At 45.1% G+C, this 16,882-nt stretch overlaps 1 protein-coding gene across 1 annotated transcript; it reads left to right on the top strand.

The window, feature by feature from the left end:
- The first annotated feature begins 300 nt into the window (after window positions 1–300).
- Pak1ip1 (PAK1 interacting protein 1) lies at window positions 301–15,137 on the top strand. Its single transcript, XM_004667972.2, has 10 exons — window positions 301–433; window positions 4,701–4,863; window positions 6,076–6,196; window positions 6,272–6,346; window positions 7,350–7,402; window positions 9,320–9,465; window positions 9,551–9,648; window positions 11,620–11,719; window positions 13,818–13,941; window positions 14,077–15,137. Exons 1-10 carry the CDS (start codon window positions 350–352, stop codon window positions 14,259–14,261), a joined length of 1,149 nt encoding a protein of 382 aa, XP_004668029.2. The 5' UTR covers window positions 301–349; the 3' UTR covers window positions 14,262–15,137.
- The last annotated feature ends 1,745 nt before the right edge of the window (window positions 15,138–16,882 follow it).

Genomic DNA, 16,882 nt, shown 5'->3' with positions numbered 1-16,882 from the left:
AACCTCGGCCCGCAGAGCCACCTACTTGAACCAGGAGCCGACCCCGCCTCTTCCTTGGGAGAGCCGGAAGTGAGGGCCTTACGCGCGGGAAGTCCCGCCCCGCCCCAACGGCCGCCCGGGCTCGGCCTGCCTGCCGAACCCAACTTCTTCCCCTCGAGTTGAGCTCCTCCCTCCGCGGCGGGACGCCTCGGTCTCCGCCCCGCAGGGTGGCGCGCGGAGAGCGGTTGGGGCGGGCCCGGGCCGGCGCCGACGAGGGCGCCCGAGCGGCGGGTGATGACGCGTGACTCGAGCGCCGGCCAGGAAGGGCCCTCCTCGGCCTCCGTCCCCGGCCGGTCGCGCGCGCGGCTGCATGGAGCTGGTGGCGGGCAGCTACGAGCAGGTCCTCTTTGGGTTCACGGTCCACCCGGGGTCCGGTTCGAGGGACGGCCGCGAGGTGAGACGCGACGCCCGCCGGCGGGGCTGGCTGCGGGGCGGCGACGCCGAGGGCGGGGTGGGGCACGGCAGGAGGATGGGAGAGGATGGCTAACGCGGCCCCGCGGGTTTGTCGTCGTCGTCTTTGATTGATTGGTTTATTTATCTTTGCCTTTTCGAGGTAGGTTCACTCTGTAGTCTCAGGGTGGTCTCGAACTCATGGCCATCCTCCAACCTCTGCCTCCTGAGTGCTGGGATTAAAGGCGTGCGCCTCCACTCCTGGCCTCTCTCTCTCTTTCTTTCTTTCTTTCTTTCTTTCTTTCTTTCTTTCTTTCTTTCTTTCTTTCTTTCTTTCTTTCTTTCTTTCTTTTTTGGCTTAGTAGGATAGCTTTTGTATGTTTCGAAATAAGATTTTAAAAAAATATTTATTTACTTATTGAGGGGTGGGACGGCACATAGAATGGGAGCACCGGGGCCTCCAGCCTCTCCAAACGAACTCCAGACACGTGCGCCACCTTGGGCGTCTGCTTGTGTGGGTACCGGGGACTCGAGCCTGGGTTGGCAGGCAAGTGCTTTAACTCCTAAGTCATTTCTCCAGATCGCATTAAATTTTTTTTTTCTTTTTCTTTTCCTAATTTTTTTGTGTGTGGGGGTTGAGAATTTTGAACGCTTTAAAACTGGTAACACGAATGAGGCTTTGGCCGGTTTTCCTGACTTCACCATTATTTATTGAAATTTGACATACTTGATGAATAAATGCGGTTATTACATGCATCAAAGCATACACAGGGCACGAAGAAAGCTGACATTTCTTTTTTAAAAATATCTGATTACTTCGTTTATGCATGTAAAAGAGAATATGAATGAGAATGAACATGCCAGGGCCTCTTGCTACTGGAGATGAACTCCAGACACATGCACCATTTTGTGCGTCTGGCTTCACATGAATACTGGGGATTTTAACCCAGGTGGGCAGGCTTCTCAAGCAAGTGCCTTTAATCGCTGAGCCACACCCCCAGCCCCAGGAAGCTGCCTTTTCTGAACCTGGGAAAGAGTGTAGGTTTAATCTGGCAACTAGTTTGGATACTCAGGTTCCAATGATTAAGTTGACATCTCATTGAGTTTCTGTCCTGATATTTCACAAGATGTTACAGCTGGGCCAGGATCAAAACAGTGATAAAAGTTCAGTTGATATTTATTGAGAATGTCACTTGGGTAGGTGGAGAGGATAAACAGATGCCAGAGGTGTAAAACCGGCTGTCATGACCTTCCTGATAGAAGGGATGGGGGACAAGAATTATGTGAAGAGAAATAGCACAGTATAAAAGTTATTATTTATTTATTTTTGGTTTTTCGAGGTAGGGTCTGTCTCTAGGCCAGGGTGACCTGGAATTTACAATGTAGTCTCAGGATAACCTCAGAGATCTTACCTTTGCCTCCCCAGGTGAAAGTTAATTTTTACTAGATAATGGGAATATGACAGTTCATTACCAATATAGTAGTCAAACACGTAAGACTAGACATCTGATCTCTTGACGTCTACATCTGAAGCAATACCAGGTGTCTTCTAGAAACATACTTCATTGAGTACTTCATGAATGATTTTTTTTTTAATTTATTTATTTGAGAGCGACAGACACAGAGAGAAAGACAGATAGAGGGAGAGGGAGAGAATGGGCGCGCCAGGGCTTCCAGCCTCTGCAAACGAACTCCAGACTCGTGCGCCCCCTTGTGCATCTGGCTAACGTGGGACCTGGGGAACCGAGCCTTGAACCGGGGTCCCTAGGCTTCACAGGCAAGCGCTTAACCGCTAAGCCATCTCTCCAGCCCCCAAAGTGAACTTTTATCATCCTGCTTCCGCCTCCCAGGCGCTGGGACCACACGTATGTGGCACTGCAACCTGCTAGCTGCTGTCATTTCTGTGGAGTTTACTAAGAAGGGCTTTTATCACGCCTGGCAGTAGTTCTTTTCAGAACACCTGGGTTTGATTCCCAGGATCCACATAAAGCCAGATGCACAAGGTGACACGTTCATCTTTGGCCTGGCTTAACTGCTAAGCCATCTCTCCAGACCATGAATGAATTTTATCTGTTCTGGGATTCACAGTCATCCTCATAGCAGCCTGAGACAGATGGCAGCTAGTCTTGTTCTCTAGCTGAGCAAAAGGAGCTTTCTTTTTTTAAAAGAAATTGTTTTCGTTTTACTTATTATTTATTTGAAAGAGATAGACAGATCGAGAGAGAAAATAAATAGGTGCAGGGCCTCCAGTCACTGCAAACGAACTCCAGAAGCATGTGCCACTTTGTTCTTCTGGCTTATGTGGGACCTGGGGAATCAAACCTGGGTCCTTAGGTTTCACAGGCACGTATCTTAACCACTAAGCTATGTCTCCATCCCAAAGGGAAGCTTTCTCTTTGGTTAAGAGACTGCTGAAGGCTTTGGGGCTGTACATAGCAGAGCTAATGCAAAATATTGGAACCTTCCATGTTTCTCACATGTAAGCTGTTAGTTACCCAGTGCTGCTTCTAAATCTAGGCAGTTAGTTGCTGAGATAACCAATGTACATTGTGTGACATGAAGTATACTTTGATTTAAATTCATAGCAAGGCTAGGCATGGTGGCTTATGCCTGTTATTCCAGCATTTAGGAGACTGAGGCAGGAAGATTGAGTTCAAGGCAAACCCTGTAGATGATTTAGTCTTTTCTTTTTTGAGGTAGGGTCTCGCTGTAGCCCAGGCTGACCTGGAACTCATTACGTAGTCTCAGGGTGGTCTTGAACTCATAGCGATCCTCCTTCCTCTGCCTCCCGAGTGCTGGGATTAAAGGTGTGCGCCACCACACCTGCTTCCCTGATTTAGTCTTTTTATTTTTATTTGACTTATGGTAACTGCAGATGGGGTCTGGGGGTATGGCTAAGCCATTAAGGACACCTGCAAAGCTGGCTGGCCTAGGTTCAATTCCCCAGATCCATGTAGAGCTTGATGCAAAGTGGCATTTGTGTCTTGAGTTTGTCTGGAATTCATTTGCACCAGCAAGAGACATGTGCAAGTCCACACATATACTGTGGTGGTTTGGTTCAGGTGTCCCCCATAAACTTAGGCATTCTGAATGCTAGATTCCCAGCTGATGGAGATTTGGGAATTAACACCTCCTAGAGGCGGTGTATTAGGTGTATTGTTGGGGGCGGGCTTATGGGTGTTATAGCCAGTTTCTCCTTGACAATGTTTGGCGCACTCTCCTGTTGCTATTGTCCACCTAATGTTGGCCAGGGGTTGATGTCCACCTTCTGCTCATGCCATCATTTTTCCTGCCATCTTGGAGCTTCCCCTCGAGCCTGTAAGCCAAAATAAACCTCTTTTTTTTCTCATAAGCTGCTCTTGGTTGGGTGATTTCTACCAGCAATGCTAACCTGTCTGCAACACATACAAATTAATAAAATTCAAAAAATTAACTGCACATTTATGTAGCATGCGATATTTCAATGCACAAGACCTTGTTTTGGAAAAGCAAATCAATTATAGCAGTCCCTGGGGGATGGTTTGCCTTGAGTCCAAAGAGGCCCCCATCCTGACTGCTGCTTGCTGTGCTTCTCTGGGACCGAGTCTGCAGTGATTCCTCTTAAGCATTTGCAAAGAACTTTAATGTTTTCTTCCTTCCTTGATTTGTTTTGCTAATTTTTATTTATTTATTTGAGAGAGAGAAAGAGAGGCAGATAGAGAGAATGGCTGCGCCAGGGCCTTTAGCCACTGCAAATGAACTCCAGATGCATGCACCCCCTTGTGCATCTGGCTTATGTGGGTCCTGGGGAATCAAACCAGTGTCCTTAGGCAGTAAGGATAGTGTTCCTGGTGCCTCATTACTGGTTATTCTCTAGACCTGATGCCAGGATTAATGGACTACATCCACACCTTTTCCTCTTTCTTGGAGTAGCCATTACACTCGTCTCCATGAAATGCTGCTCCTTTGTGTTCTGTCTCCCTGGGGGTTGGAGGAGGAAAGCAGGAGCTTTATTGAACAGGGCTCTTGTTCACTGCTGTGTGTCTGCTGCCACACTTGGATGTAGGCATTCCGGGTTTGAGTCTGAATCAGTGAATGGAAGTCTTCAGTCCCCTCCAGAGGTGCCTTTCCCCTCTGCACTCCCCAGTAGTTCTGCTCTTGCTTTGACTGCATCTCATGGTGGAGGTTTTCTCCACGCGTAGGATCCACTGGCAGGTTTACAGGTTGAGGACTGTTTATCTCCAGGACCGTGACATGGCTGTGGTGGTGATTGTGTGTTTGTTCCTCTGCAGAAATGGACTGCTGTGGCTGACTTCACTCACCACGCCCACACCGCCTCCCTGTCGGCTGTGGCTGTGAACAGTCGCTTTGTCGTCACTGGGAGCAAAGACGAGACTATTCACATTTATGACCTGAAAAAGAAGATAGAGCATGGGGCTCTGGTACATCACAATGGTAAGAGGTTGTGTCCCTGAAATACGCAGATGTGTGGATAACGTGTAGACACTTTCTAGTTTGACTTCAGTTAGTTGTTCATTTCATGTCAGTTATGTAGCAGATTCTATGCTAGGAGATACAGAAATTTAAAAGAAAATTAAAGGTTACTTGCCTTTAAACTGCTCTCACAGTCCTATGGTGAGCTGGGTCTTTTCTGTATTTGGCCCCATACATCTGTAGCCTGGTATGGTTACTGTAGAAGATGTAGGTGTGTCCGACTGAGACATGGAGAAGGAAGGTCACTAGGGCTGAAGAGGTCATGGAGCAGTAATTTCCTACATCCACACCTTTTCCTCTTTCTTGGAGTAGCCATTACACTCGTCTCCATGAAATGCTGCTCCTTTGTGTTCTGTCTCCCTGGGGTTTGGAGGAGGGAAGCAGGAGCTTCCCTCATGGTTGGTTCTCTTACACTGCTGTGCAGTTGTCTAGGACAGTGGTAGGATCAAGGGATGGAAGGACTGAACAGGCTGGGCTTCCACACCTTTAAATCCCAGCACTTGGGAGGCAAACCTGAGATTATATATTGAATTCCAGAAAAGCCTGGGCTAGAGTGATAGAGAGAGACCCTAGCTCAAAAAACCAAAAAAAAAAAAAAAAGAAAAGAAAAATGAGTAGGTAATTTTTCCATTTTCCCCACCATAATGTTTTCATTGTATTGCCCATGGAAGAATTTAGTATATGGATAAGAAGGGCAAAGGTGAAGGCAAACTCAATGTACTAGAATTGATATGACATGTACTTAGTTTGAGGAAATTCCGCTAAGTAGGTTGGTTTCCTGCAGGGAAAGGCAGGTACGATAGGCGCCCTTTTCCTACCCATGTCTTGGTGTGTTTTAGCGATGCTAAACTGAGCATTGAACTCTAGGAATAAGACTGGAGTGGTACGCTTTCCTTCTAACTCAGCCTTTGCTTTCTATGACCAGCCACACGCACAAAGGTTGTTTTATCTTACGGAAGGGTTAACTTACGTAAGACACGGAGTTACGGTGCATGACGCCAAGACGCAGTGCTTTGTTTGCCCTGTGCTGCGGTGTTCCTGGGGCGTTGGCCGTGCTAGGGAGAGCTGCTCGAAACTACTTTGTGTTTTTGTGCTTTGCTGGCTGTGGCATAGAATTGACCAGAAGTGGTGTTTACTCCAGGGTAATATGATTGTGCCTGTGTCCTTCTCCAGGCACAATTACCTGCCTGAAATTCTTTGGCAGCAGGCACTTAATCAGTGGAGCAGAAGATGGGCTCCTGTGCATCTGGGATGCCAAAAAATGGGAATGTCTGAAGTCCATCAAAGCTCACAAGTGAGTTAGTGACTTATTATCATTGGTGTCCTTGATGTACCCCTCAGGCTGTGGTTAACTGGTATTTCATTTCAGAGGACAGGTGACTTTCCTTTCTATTCACCCGTCTGGCAAGTTGGCTCTGTCCGTCGGTACAGATAAGACGTTAAGGTAAGCATTAATTCTCAAGAGCACTTTAAACAAGTTATCTTGTTTTTCAACTTTTAAGACTTAACTATGATACGAGAGAAAGGTAGAAAGCCAGTGCCGTAGTCAGCTCTGCAGTGCTGGGATGAGCATCCAGTTAGAGAGCTCATGGGAGGAAGGGCTTTACTTCCAGCTTATGGGTCCAGGGGAAGTTCCATCAACGGCGGACGAAACTGGTTCACTTTCACAGATGCAAGCAGAGGGAGAGAGGTCACCACCACCCAGCAAATGCCAAAACCAGCGAACATGCTCCTGCTAGAGCTCATTCTGCTCTTTTCAGCAGCTTGGGGCTGGAATCAGATTCACCCTCAAACACACCTTTGGGCTGGACCCCAGGATCCACGCCAGTGACACCTTCTCCTGCCACAAGCTTAGTGAAACTGAATCTCTGTGGGCTTTCAAAACACCATAGACAGTGAACCATTTATGATAGTAGGATAGGAACGATCTGTTTGAAATAAACACTTACCTGTCATGAGCCGACGTGGAGAGGAGGGTGTACCGAATGAAAAATATTTTAGTAGATGGAAACTTGAAAATGCAGTGGCTACAGCCTGTTAAAGAGGTGGTGGAAGCCGGGCGTGGTGGCGCACACCTTTAATCCCAGCACTTGGGAGGCAGAGGCAGGAAGATTGCTGTGAGTTCAAGGCCATTCTGGGACTCCATAGGTAATTCCAGGTCAGCCTGGGCCAGAGTGAGACCCTACCTCAAAAAACAAAAGAAACAAACAAGAAAAAGGTGTTGGAAAGGAGTGAGCTTAAGAAAGGTGGCAGGTCCTTCATGTTCCTCCACTTAGTGAGGTCATTGTGTGCATGCACTCTCGTGTGCTTGTCCACTTAGTCAGCCAGTGATCCGCCACTAACAAGCCTCTGGGTTTATAGAACATGGAATCTTGTGCATAGACTCTTATGTGTTTGTCCACTTAGTCAGCCAGTGATCCACCACTAACAAGTCTTCTGTTTTACAGAACATGGAATCTTGTGGAGGGAAGATCAGCCTTCATAAAAAATATAAAACAGAGTGAGTATTTTAGTTTGAACAGTATTTTACAGTAACTGGAATATGCGTGCATGGACTCATATTCTTTTGTACGTGTGCGCACACATTTATTTCCTCTGAGAGCTGAGGTTTCAGGTTACTTTCCATTATTTATTTATTTGAGAGAGATAGAGAAGGAGAGAGAATGGGTTCACCAGGGCCTCCAGCCACTGCAAACGAACTCCAGATGCATGCGTCCCCTTATGCATCTGGCTTACGTGGGTCCTGGAAAATTGAACTGGGATCCTTTGGCTTTGTAAGCAAATGCCTTAACTGCTAAGCCACCTCTCCATCCCTCTCCTTCCGTTTTGATGTGGATTCTTACAGCTTTGCCACATACCAGCTTTATGACCTTCAGTAATTATTTGAACTCCATTTATCTAAAATGTAATGTATGAAGCCGGGTGTGGTGGCGCATGCCTTTAGTCCCAGCACTCGGGAGGCAGAAGTAGGAGGAACACTGAGAGTTCGAGGCCACCCTGAGACTACATAGTGACTTCCACATCAGCCTGACCTAAAGTGAGACCTACCTTGGAAAACCAAAAATAAATAAATAAATAAAAGATAAATAAAATGTCATGTATGAAATGGATACCACAAATTAATTGTGAGGAACAAATTGGAAGTTGATACATGAGTGTGGAGTAGGGCTAGAGAGATGGCTTAGCAGTTAAGGCGCTTGCCTGTGAAACCTAAGGACCTAGGTTCAATTTCCCAGGACCCACGTAAGCCAGATGCACAAGGTGGCATATGCTTCTGGGGTTTGTTTGTGGTGCCTGAAGGCCCTGGTACACCCATTCTCTCTCCCTCTTTCTCAAATAAAATTAAATAATTAAAAATGTTCAGTATGAATGCAAATATATAAATTGCCATTTCTATTCTGATTTTTTTTCTCTTTTGTTTTTTGGGTTTTCAAGGTAGGATCTCACTGTAGCCCAGGCTGACCTGGAATTCACTATGTAGTCTCAGGGTGGCCTCAAATTCACTGTGATCCTTCTACCTCTGCCTCCTGAGTGCTGGGATTAAAGTTTTTTTTTTTTTTTTTTTTTGAGAGCGACAGACACAGAGAGAAAGACAGATAGAGGGAGAGACAGAGAATGGGCGCGCCAGGGCTTCCAGCCTCTGCAAACGAACTCCAGACGCGTGCGCCCCCTTGTGCATCTGGCTAACGTGGGACCTGGGGAACCGAGCCTTGAACCGGGGTCCTTAGGCTTCACAGGCAAGCGCTTAACCGCTAAGCCATCTCTCCAGCCCTAAAGTTTTTTTTAGAGTAATTTTTTTTTAATTTTTATTAGCATTTTCCATGATTATAAAAAAATCCCGTGTTAATTCCCTCCCTCCCCCCCCACTTTCTCCTTTGAAAGAGTAATTTTAACAAATATATATATATTTGTTTATTTGTGTGTGAGAGAGAATGGGTACATCAGGGCCTCCAGCCACTGCAAAGGAACTCCAGATGCATGTGCCACCTTTTGCATCTGGCTAATGTGCGTCCTGGGGAGTCGAACCTCGGTCCTTTGGCTTTGCAGGCAGGTGTCTTAACTACTAAGCCATCTCTCCAGCTCATGATTTTTTTTTTTAAATTTTTATTAACATTTTCCATGATTATAAAATATATCCCATGGTAATTCCCTCCCTCCCCACCCCCACACTTTCCCGTTTGAAATTCCATTCTCGATCATATTACCTCCCCATTACAATCATTGTAATTACATATATACAATATCAACCTATTAAGTATCCTCCTCCCTTCCTTTCTCCACCCTTTATGTCTCCTTTTCAACTTACTGGCCTCTGCTACTAAGTATTTTCATTCTCACGCAAAAGCCCAGTCATGTGTAGCTAGGATCCACATCATGATTTTTTTAATAGGGTAATTTGACTTCTTTTAACTTACAGATGCTCACATAGTAGAATGGTCCCCAAGTGGGGAGAAATACATAGTAGTCCTGTTGAATAAAATAGATGTCTATCACCTCGACACTGCATCTGTCAGCGGTACCATCACAAATGACAAGAGGATTTCTTCTGTCACATTTCTCTCAGTAAGTTGTCTGGAAGCAGTGGTGTGGGTTAGTGGAGATGGTCAGAGCTCCTGAGGACATTCTCGTAGTTTGTCCTTCCTCCTAGGATGATGTCCTGGCAGTGGCTGGAGATGAAGAAGCTGTGAGGCTTTTCGACTGTGATTCACTAATGCGCCTCTGTGAATTTAAAGCTCATGAAAACAGGTATGTTTTTAACCAGTCTATGTTGCTAAGTTGTCTTAGATGTTCCGTATGCAATAGTTACATGAATGTATGTGTATGTGTTTGTGAACAAAAGCGTGAATAGTCAGGTGTGCCACATGAATGTGGTGTCTGTCATGTAAGGACATGGTGGAAGATTTTATCTTTTGTGCCTCCTAATGCAAAAGTGGTCAAGTCTGACTGAGATCAGACCATTGTACTCCTCCTGAAGTATGTATGTCTGTTAGACTTGGAACCTGGTGCCCAGAGCATTTGATCAAATCAGAAACTAAAGAGTATTGAGCTTTGTCCCTGACTACTACTGACCTTTTAAATTCATTGCCACTTTCCTTTCTGTGTAAGAAAGTGAAATAATGTTGTTGAACTCCCTCTCCCAATGTTACAGTGTGTATAAGGGGTCGATCCTGAGTCTGAGTAATTCATTGGCTTGGGCAAGATTGCTCCTCAATCCCTCCCCCCGGAGCTGTTTAACTATCGCTCAGGCTGACCTGGAATTCACTATGGAGTCTCAGGGTGACCTCAAACTCATGGCAATCCTCCTACCTCTGCCTCCTGAGTGCTAGGATTAAAGGCATGCGCCACCACGCCCAGCTAGATTGCTCTACTCTTGAGTTATGGTGCTGGTCCAAATCCAGACTCTTATCCTTGCTTTTCTTACTGTACCTTTAAAAATAAATACTAATTTAGTTTGTTTCTATGAGTGGGTATGTGGACATGTGTGGAGGTCAGAGGACAACTTTCATATCAGTCCTCTCCACCTCCTTTCAGGTAGGGTCTCCTGTTCACCACTCCACTGTAGGCACACTGGGGTCACGGAAGTGTGCCACAGCTTCCAACTTTTACAGGAAGTCTAGGGATGGGAACTGAGTTGGATTGGAATTCCAGAGTTGAATACTAGTACTTTATCCTCTGAGCCATGTTTTCAGTCTCTTACGTAATTTTAAAAAGGCAGTACCATACAAATTATACTTTCATGTGGTTCTGTGTCTAAGTCTTAACTTTTACTTTCCAAAGAATCACTTTGAGAAGGCTGTTTTAATAAATACTTGGTCCTGCATTTGTGTCCAGGCCTTCCCAGTACTGGGCGGCACACCCATCTCGGGAACAGCATCACGGAGTTCCTAACCGTGCCGTGCCACCATTTGTTCCTCGTTCCGGCAAACATTCCTTAGGTGTCTCATGACGAGCAGCAATGAGTGCTTTTGCCCTTGTAGCTGTAGTAAGGCAAAAGGCAAGTGCTGGCTGAGTCCTTCACCACTGAGCTGCCATGTTCAGCATTTGTCTCTTTAGGGACAGTCACCTTCATCTGCTTTCTCCAGCCACTTCTGCCTCCCATGTTACTGTAAAGCCAGTTCCAGTTTTGAGGATGTTAAGCCTAGGGATAACATGATTTTACTTCTACTTAGACATGCAGCAGGCAAAAATGGAAGCAGCAATGCTAATTAGTCATCATCTAGAAGGAAAGAAACACCATGGAGGTGAGGGAGTCTGTTTCCCTCATTGTCTTGGTGAACTGATTTGCAAGCAGAGAAAAAGAGCCTATGGACATGTCAGGCCCTCTAGCCACTGCAGATGAACTCCAGATGTATCTTCTATTTTGTGCAATGGCTTACTTAGTGGGCACTGGGGTATTGAACCTGGGTTGTTTTTCCATGCTGAACTTGTAGTTGGTTTGCTGGTAACAGGCTTTGTCTTACCTATCCTTATTTCCCTTATGTAAGCCTAAGTATGTATAATGATCATTTCAGTTTTTCCTCAAGATAAATACGTTTTAGTTTCATCCACTGCTTTGCCCGGAGAGGCTCACTGCTCGCCCAGTGGGAATGAGAAGTGTTCATGCAGTGCTCGCTGGTCATCTTGGAAATTTCTGAAGCACTGTAAGCGTCAGCCCTGCACATGGAGTTAACCTCACTCTGGAAGAAAGGATCTTTTATGGCATTTTATTTCTTCTAGGGTGAAAGACCTGTTCAGTTTTCAAATTCCAGAGCATCATGTTCTTGTAACAGCATCGAATGATGGTTTCATCAAAATGTGGAAGCTCAAGCAGGATAAGGTGAATGTCTCCACCCAGGGCCACTGTTTAATGCACATTTGTGCCCGTAGTACTTTAAGTGACAAGAGGCAGGATGTTTTAAAATTCTTAAGACATAGCTATTTAAGCTTCTAAGATCTTTTCCAGGCTTGGTGGGTATAAATGATTTTAAGGTCATGATTCTTGTCCTGGAGACCTGGCTCAGTGGATAAGCTCTTGCCGTGCCAGCATGAGCACTGGAGTTCAGATCCTTGGTATCCACATAAATGCAGAGTAGGGGTCGTGGCCCACCTTAACTTCAGCACTGGGAGGGTCTGGACAGCGTTCCTCTGGGCAAGCTGGCTGATCAGAGTAACTAAGTAGGGGAGCTCCGAGTTCCATGAGCAGCTGCCTCAGTGAAGCGAAGAGCAACTGAGGAAGATGCCCGATGTCGATCTCTGGCCAGTGTGTGTGTTTACACACGCACACATACACACATATACACACACAGACATGCACGCACATGCAAGAAAGGGGAGAAGAGCACACCACTGAAGAAAATGTCCTCCGCCTGTAATTGTGCACTATATCCTAGAGACTAAATTGTAAGCCTGAATGCCTTATAGGAAAAGACTAAATGATTTTAAAAGAAAAAGTTAAGGGATCCCACAGAGCTGTCTTGGAGGATTTGGCAAGTCATGAGTCTGAGCTGATACACTGCTCTTCTCATGACAAAAACTACTTGCAAGCTGGGCGTGGTGGCGCACATCTTTAATCCCAGCATTCAGGAGGCAGAGGTAGGTGGATCACCGTGAGTTCGAAGCCAGCCTGAGACTATATAGTGAATTCCAGGTCGTCCTGGCCCAGAGTGAGACCCTATCTCGGAAAACTAAAACAAAAAAAAAACTACTTGCTTGATTGTTATCTGAGTCCTCTGCAAGATGTTAGATTAAAAGATTGCTATTACTAAGAGCAGTTGAAATTTCAGTTGTCACACTGAGTAACGACAGTCCTAGACCGCATAACTAGGTGTTAGTTGTGTGGTGTGTTTTATCTGGGAACATGGTGTGTTGCCAGTGTCCATTGTGCAAGAGTTTCTGTTAAACCCTAGAAACAACACACAGTCTAGCTCCTTAGCATTTTTTTTTTTTAATTTTTTGGTTTTTCAAGTTAAGATCATTCTAGCCCAGGGTATCTGGGCACTGGAGAATCAAACCTTGATCCTTAGGCTTCACAGGCAAATGCCTTAACCGCTAAGCCACCTCTCCAGCCCTTACTTTCCCATTTTTGACATTCTGAGACATGTATTTTGATCTTACTCTCCCAGTCACCCTTGGTCGACTCCCTCCTATCAACATCCTTCTTCCCATTACCCCTCATCATGCCCACTTCCCTAACCCGTTGAGCTGAAATAGGATTGCATGCTTGAGTGGCACACTCGTGCCAATCAAATTGAGACGGTCAGTTCTAAGTACAGTGTTCGGTGCTCAAGAACATAGAAGCAAGTGTTCCTGGACCGGGCTGCGTCCTTGAACACGTGTTGCTGGGCAGTGTCCAGTGCACTGGCATAAACCTCTGTAGACCGACACATAGCACTGCATGTGTGCCATCACTGGTGGAAACAGGCTTTTTGTGTGACTGTATAATAAAGTCTCTCATTTAAAAAAAATTGTTCCTTTATTTCTGGACAGTGGGAAAGAGTGACTGAGCAGGCATGGGCATAGCAGGGTCTGAACTTCATTTTCCTTCTCTTTATTTTTTTCAAGGTAGGGTCTTGCTCTAGCACAGGCTGACATGGGATTTACTAGTAGTCTCAGGGTGGCCTCAAACTCATGACATTCTTCCCACTTCTGCCTCCTGAGAGCTGGGATTAAAGGCATGTGCCACCATGCCTGGCTGCAAGTGAACTTCAGATGCATGTGGCATTTTGTGCATCAGGCTTTCTGTGGGTACTGGGGAATCAGTCCAAGGCCAGTAGGCTTTGCAAGCAAGTGTCTTAACCACTGAGCCATTTCCCCAGCCCTGTATAATAAAATTTCAGTAAGACAACTTGGTATGGAACAAGAAAAGCAGTAATTCAAAATTTCTGAGTTAAGTGTGTCATCAGTTTTTCTTCTGATTTTTTTTTCTTCTGTTTTAGAAAGTTCCTCCATCTTTGCTCTGTGAAGTGAATACTGGTGCCAGGCTGACATGCCTTGGAGTGTGGTTAGACAGAGTGACAGACACAAAGGACAGTCCTCCTTCAGCAGCAGAGCCCTCCCCTGGTAAGTTAAGTCGACCATTTAGAAGGCTTGAGCCTCGGGTTATGTCCAGCTAACTTCATTGCCAGCCTCTGGGTACTTCCGCAGAGGGAAGGGAGCACAGTCTTTAATGTGTATGTGCCATCTCTTGTGTTACAGTGAATGCAGGGAAGCTGGAAATGACTGAAGAGGAATGTGGAGAAGAAACGTCAGAGCTAAACACAAAGAAGTTTGCTTTAACTGGTGACAGTACAAAGCTGATGAAAGGAAGTAGCTTGGTGCCAGCCAAGAAGAGAAAAATTACAGGAATGTTAGAAAAAAAGAAGAGAAAAAAGAAAACATGAACAGTATAGTGAATCCTGAGTTTCTCCTTCCCAAGGAAACTACTTTTTGGATGAATTTTCCTTTTAAAATATTTTACCAAACTTGTTTCTTTCTCTTTATCTCTTTCTTTTTGGTTTTTCAAGGCAGGGTCTTGCTCTAACCCGGCTGACCTGGAATTCACTATGTAGTTTCAGGGTAGCCTCAAACTCAACAGTGATGCTCTATCTCTGCCTCCCATGTGCTGCGATTAAAGGCATGTGCCATCATGCCCGGTTTATTTCTTTTTTATCAGAGTAACAACAAGAAATTTCTTCTTTTGGAGGAAATGTGCAACTTTAAGAAAACCACTTTTACGTGGTGTTTTTATTTTTAAAACTGGTAAAATTATTTTTGGCAGATGCTATTTTATTATATATTATGGTAGTATATATTAATTGTACCATAATGTTTCTTGTTGTGCAGAGCTAATAAATCTCCCTGACAACTAATGAGCTGTCCTCCGACTTCCATCACGTAAGTGGAATGCCAGTCTGGCGGCGCGGCCTTTGAGATGCGCTGCTTTTGCTCCGCGAGGCCCTCTGGCCAGTGATGCCTGTTGCTGCCCTCATCACAGGCTAGCAGTTCCCGCTAGTGGCAGCCAGTGCCCCTCTGACGGATGCCAGGCTGACAGGCACCTGTGAACAGGTTGTGTGAACGCTGTCTTCATTTCTCTGGGACAGTGCTGAGTTCATTGCCGGGTCATGTACCTCATGCTTGTTTAAGAAATCACCGTCCATGGGACAGGACAAAGGGAGTGGGCATGACCAAGGCACTATGTGTTTATGTTTAGAAATGGAAAACACATTTTGTAAATGTGTTTATACTAAAAAGGAAAAAATAAACAGTTTTCCAAAATAGCGTGATTTTATATTTCTGGCAATTATTGAGGGAACCAGTCTCTGCATCCTCTCTACTATCTTGTGTTACTATTTTCATTTTGTTTTCTGGAGAGATTATACAGAATTTGTATTAAGCCTTGAAATGTAGTAATCTCCAGTGAGCATTGAGATGTCTTTTTGGAAGTTTTTAAATTGCAATTCTGTCTTCTTACTATGCCCTGTTGGGTGAGTGTTGGTTGTGCTCGCACAGCATGAATCTGCTTCATGAGTTGTGAGTGTGTGGGGACTGGCCGAGGTAACAGCTGTTTCATGCTTTGTGCTGTCCATTTGTTTCTTGTCTTTTTAATTCATCTTTCAAAGACCCCGCTCCATGCTTCATTGGCTTCTGCTCTTGTTCCTTGTCCCGGCCAGCAGGGAGTTGAACAAAGAAGTGAGGTGAAAATCAACCTGAATGAAATAAGGCAAACAGACACAAGAAGGAGACCATGCTAGATGTTTGTCACGGCCTCGAGAGTTTATTCTTACATGTAGGTTTATATAGGGTTGTAGGGGGAAGGGGACGTGGTCAGGGCAACGAGTTGTAGGGAGAAGGGGATGTGGCCAGAGCAAGGAGTTGTCAGGAAACCTAGAGGGGATGTACTTAGGTGTTCATCTAATCTTGCCTAACTGGCTTAACATCCTGACTGCACCAGGCTTCAAATCCTGGCCATAAACTGGTCTTTTGCAAAAGATAAGATTCTGTAAGCAGTCTGCTGACCGGTTCCAGAAATACCTAACAGAAAACTGGATGGACCAGCTTTCTGAGTAATGAGTCAGTTTATGAGCAGGCCCAGGTAAAATGGAGAGGCTTTTGCTCTATGGCTTCCGACAGTTCCTGTGTCACATTGCCTTGTTGCTTTGGGTTTTCCTTGCTTTTCAGGCTCTTGAGAACACATGGATCACTAATAAGAGACTCGTCCTTCAGAGGAGCCATAATTGCACCTCCCTGTTTACGTATTTTGTGGTGCTGTGGATGGAACCAAACTTAGGCATGCAAGGCACACACTGAGCTACATCCCAGCCTCTACAGCTTATTTGTATGTAGCATTTTAGATTTAAATCCGAACCTCATACTATCAAGCCAGTCATAGATCAAGGAAAAGATATAATTGAATGAAAATTTTGGTTTTTTTAAATAATCTATTCAGGGCCTGGAGAGATGGCTTAGCAGTTAAGGCACTTGCCTGCAAAGCTTAAGGACCCAGGTTCGATTCCCCAGTACCCATGTAAACCAGATGCACAACGTGGTACATGTATCTGGAGTTTGTTTGCAGTGGCTAGAGGCCCTGGCATGCTTATTCTCTCTATATCTGTCTCTTTCAAATAAATATTTTTGTATTTTATTTATTTGGGAGAGAATGAGAGAATGCATACGTCAGGGCCTCCAGCTAGTGCAAATGAACTCTAGATGCATATGTCACCTTGTTTGCCTGGCTTACATGGATCCTGAGGAATCAAACCTGGGTCCTTTGGCTTTGGAAGCAAGCAACCCAACCACAGAATCATCCCTAAAATATTTTTTAATGTATTCAAAGTGGTACAACCAACAATTTGAATACCTCCCACCCCCAGAAATGCCTATTCATATATACTAGCCATTTTTAAATCGGGTTGTTTATTTACGGTTGTTGTAGATCTTCATTCTAGATATAAGTCCCAGATACGTGACTTGCAAATTTCTTGCATTCTGCGGTTGTCTGTTAATGGTAGATATGAAAGCACTT

This window comes from Jaculus jaculus, chromosome 17 (assembly GCF_020740685.1).
Source record: "Jaculus jaculus isolate mJacJac1 chromosome 17, mJacJac1.mat.Y.cur, whole genome shotgun sequence".
NCBI lineage: Eukaryota > Metazoa > Chordata > Mammalia > Rodentia > Dipodidae > Jaculus > Jaculus jaculus.
Note: the sequence above shows the minus strand (reverse complement) of the source record. Positions and strands in the feature narration are given on the sequence as shown.

Bases quoted from the DNA above. Each gene is read 5' to 3' on its own strand.
- Pak1ip1 (XM_004667972.2), top strand. From the start codon at position 350: ATGGAGCTGGTGGCGGGCAGCTACGAGCAGGTCCTCTTTGGGTTCACG. The intron at 4,864-6,075 runs GTAAGAGGTTGT...GTCCTTCTCCAG, and splicing joins GGCTCTGGTACATCACAATG to GCACAATTACCTGCCTGAAA. The intron at 7,403-9,319 runs GTGAGTATTTTA...TTTAACTTACAG, and splicing joins CATAAAAAATATAAAACAGA to ATGCTCACATAGTAGAATGG.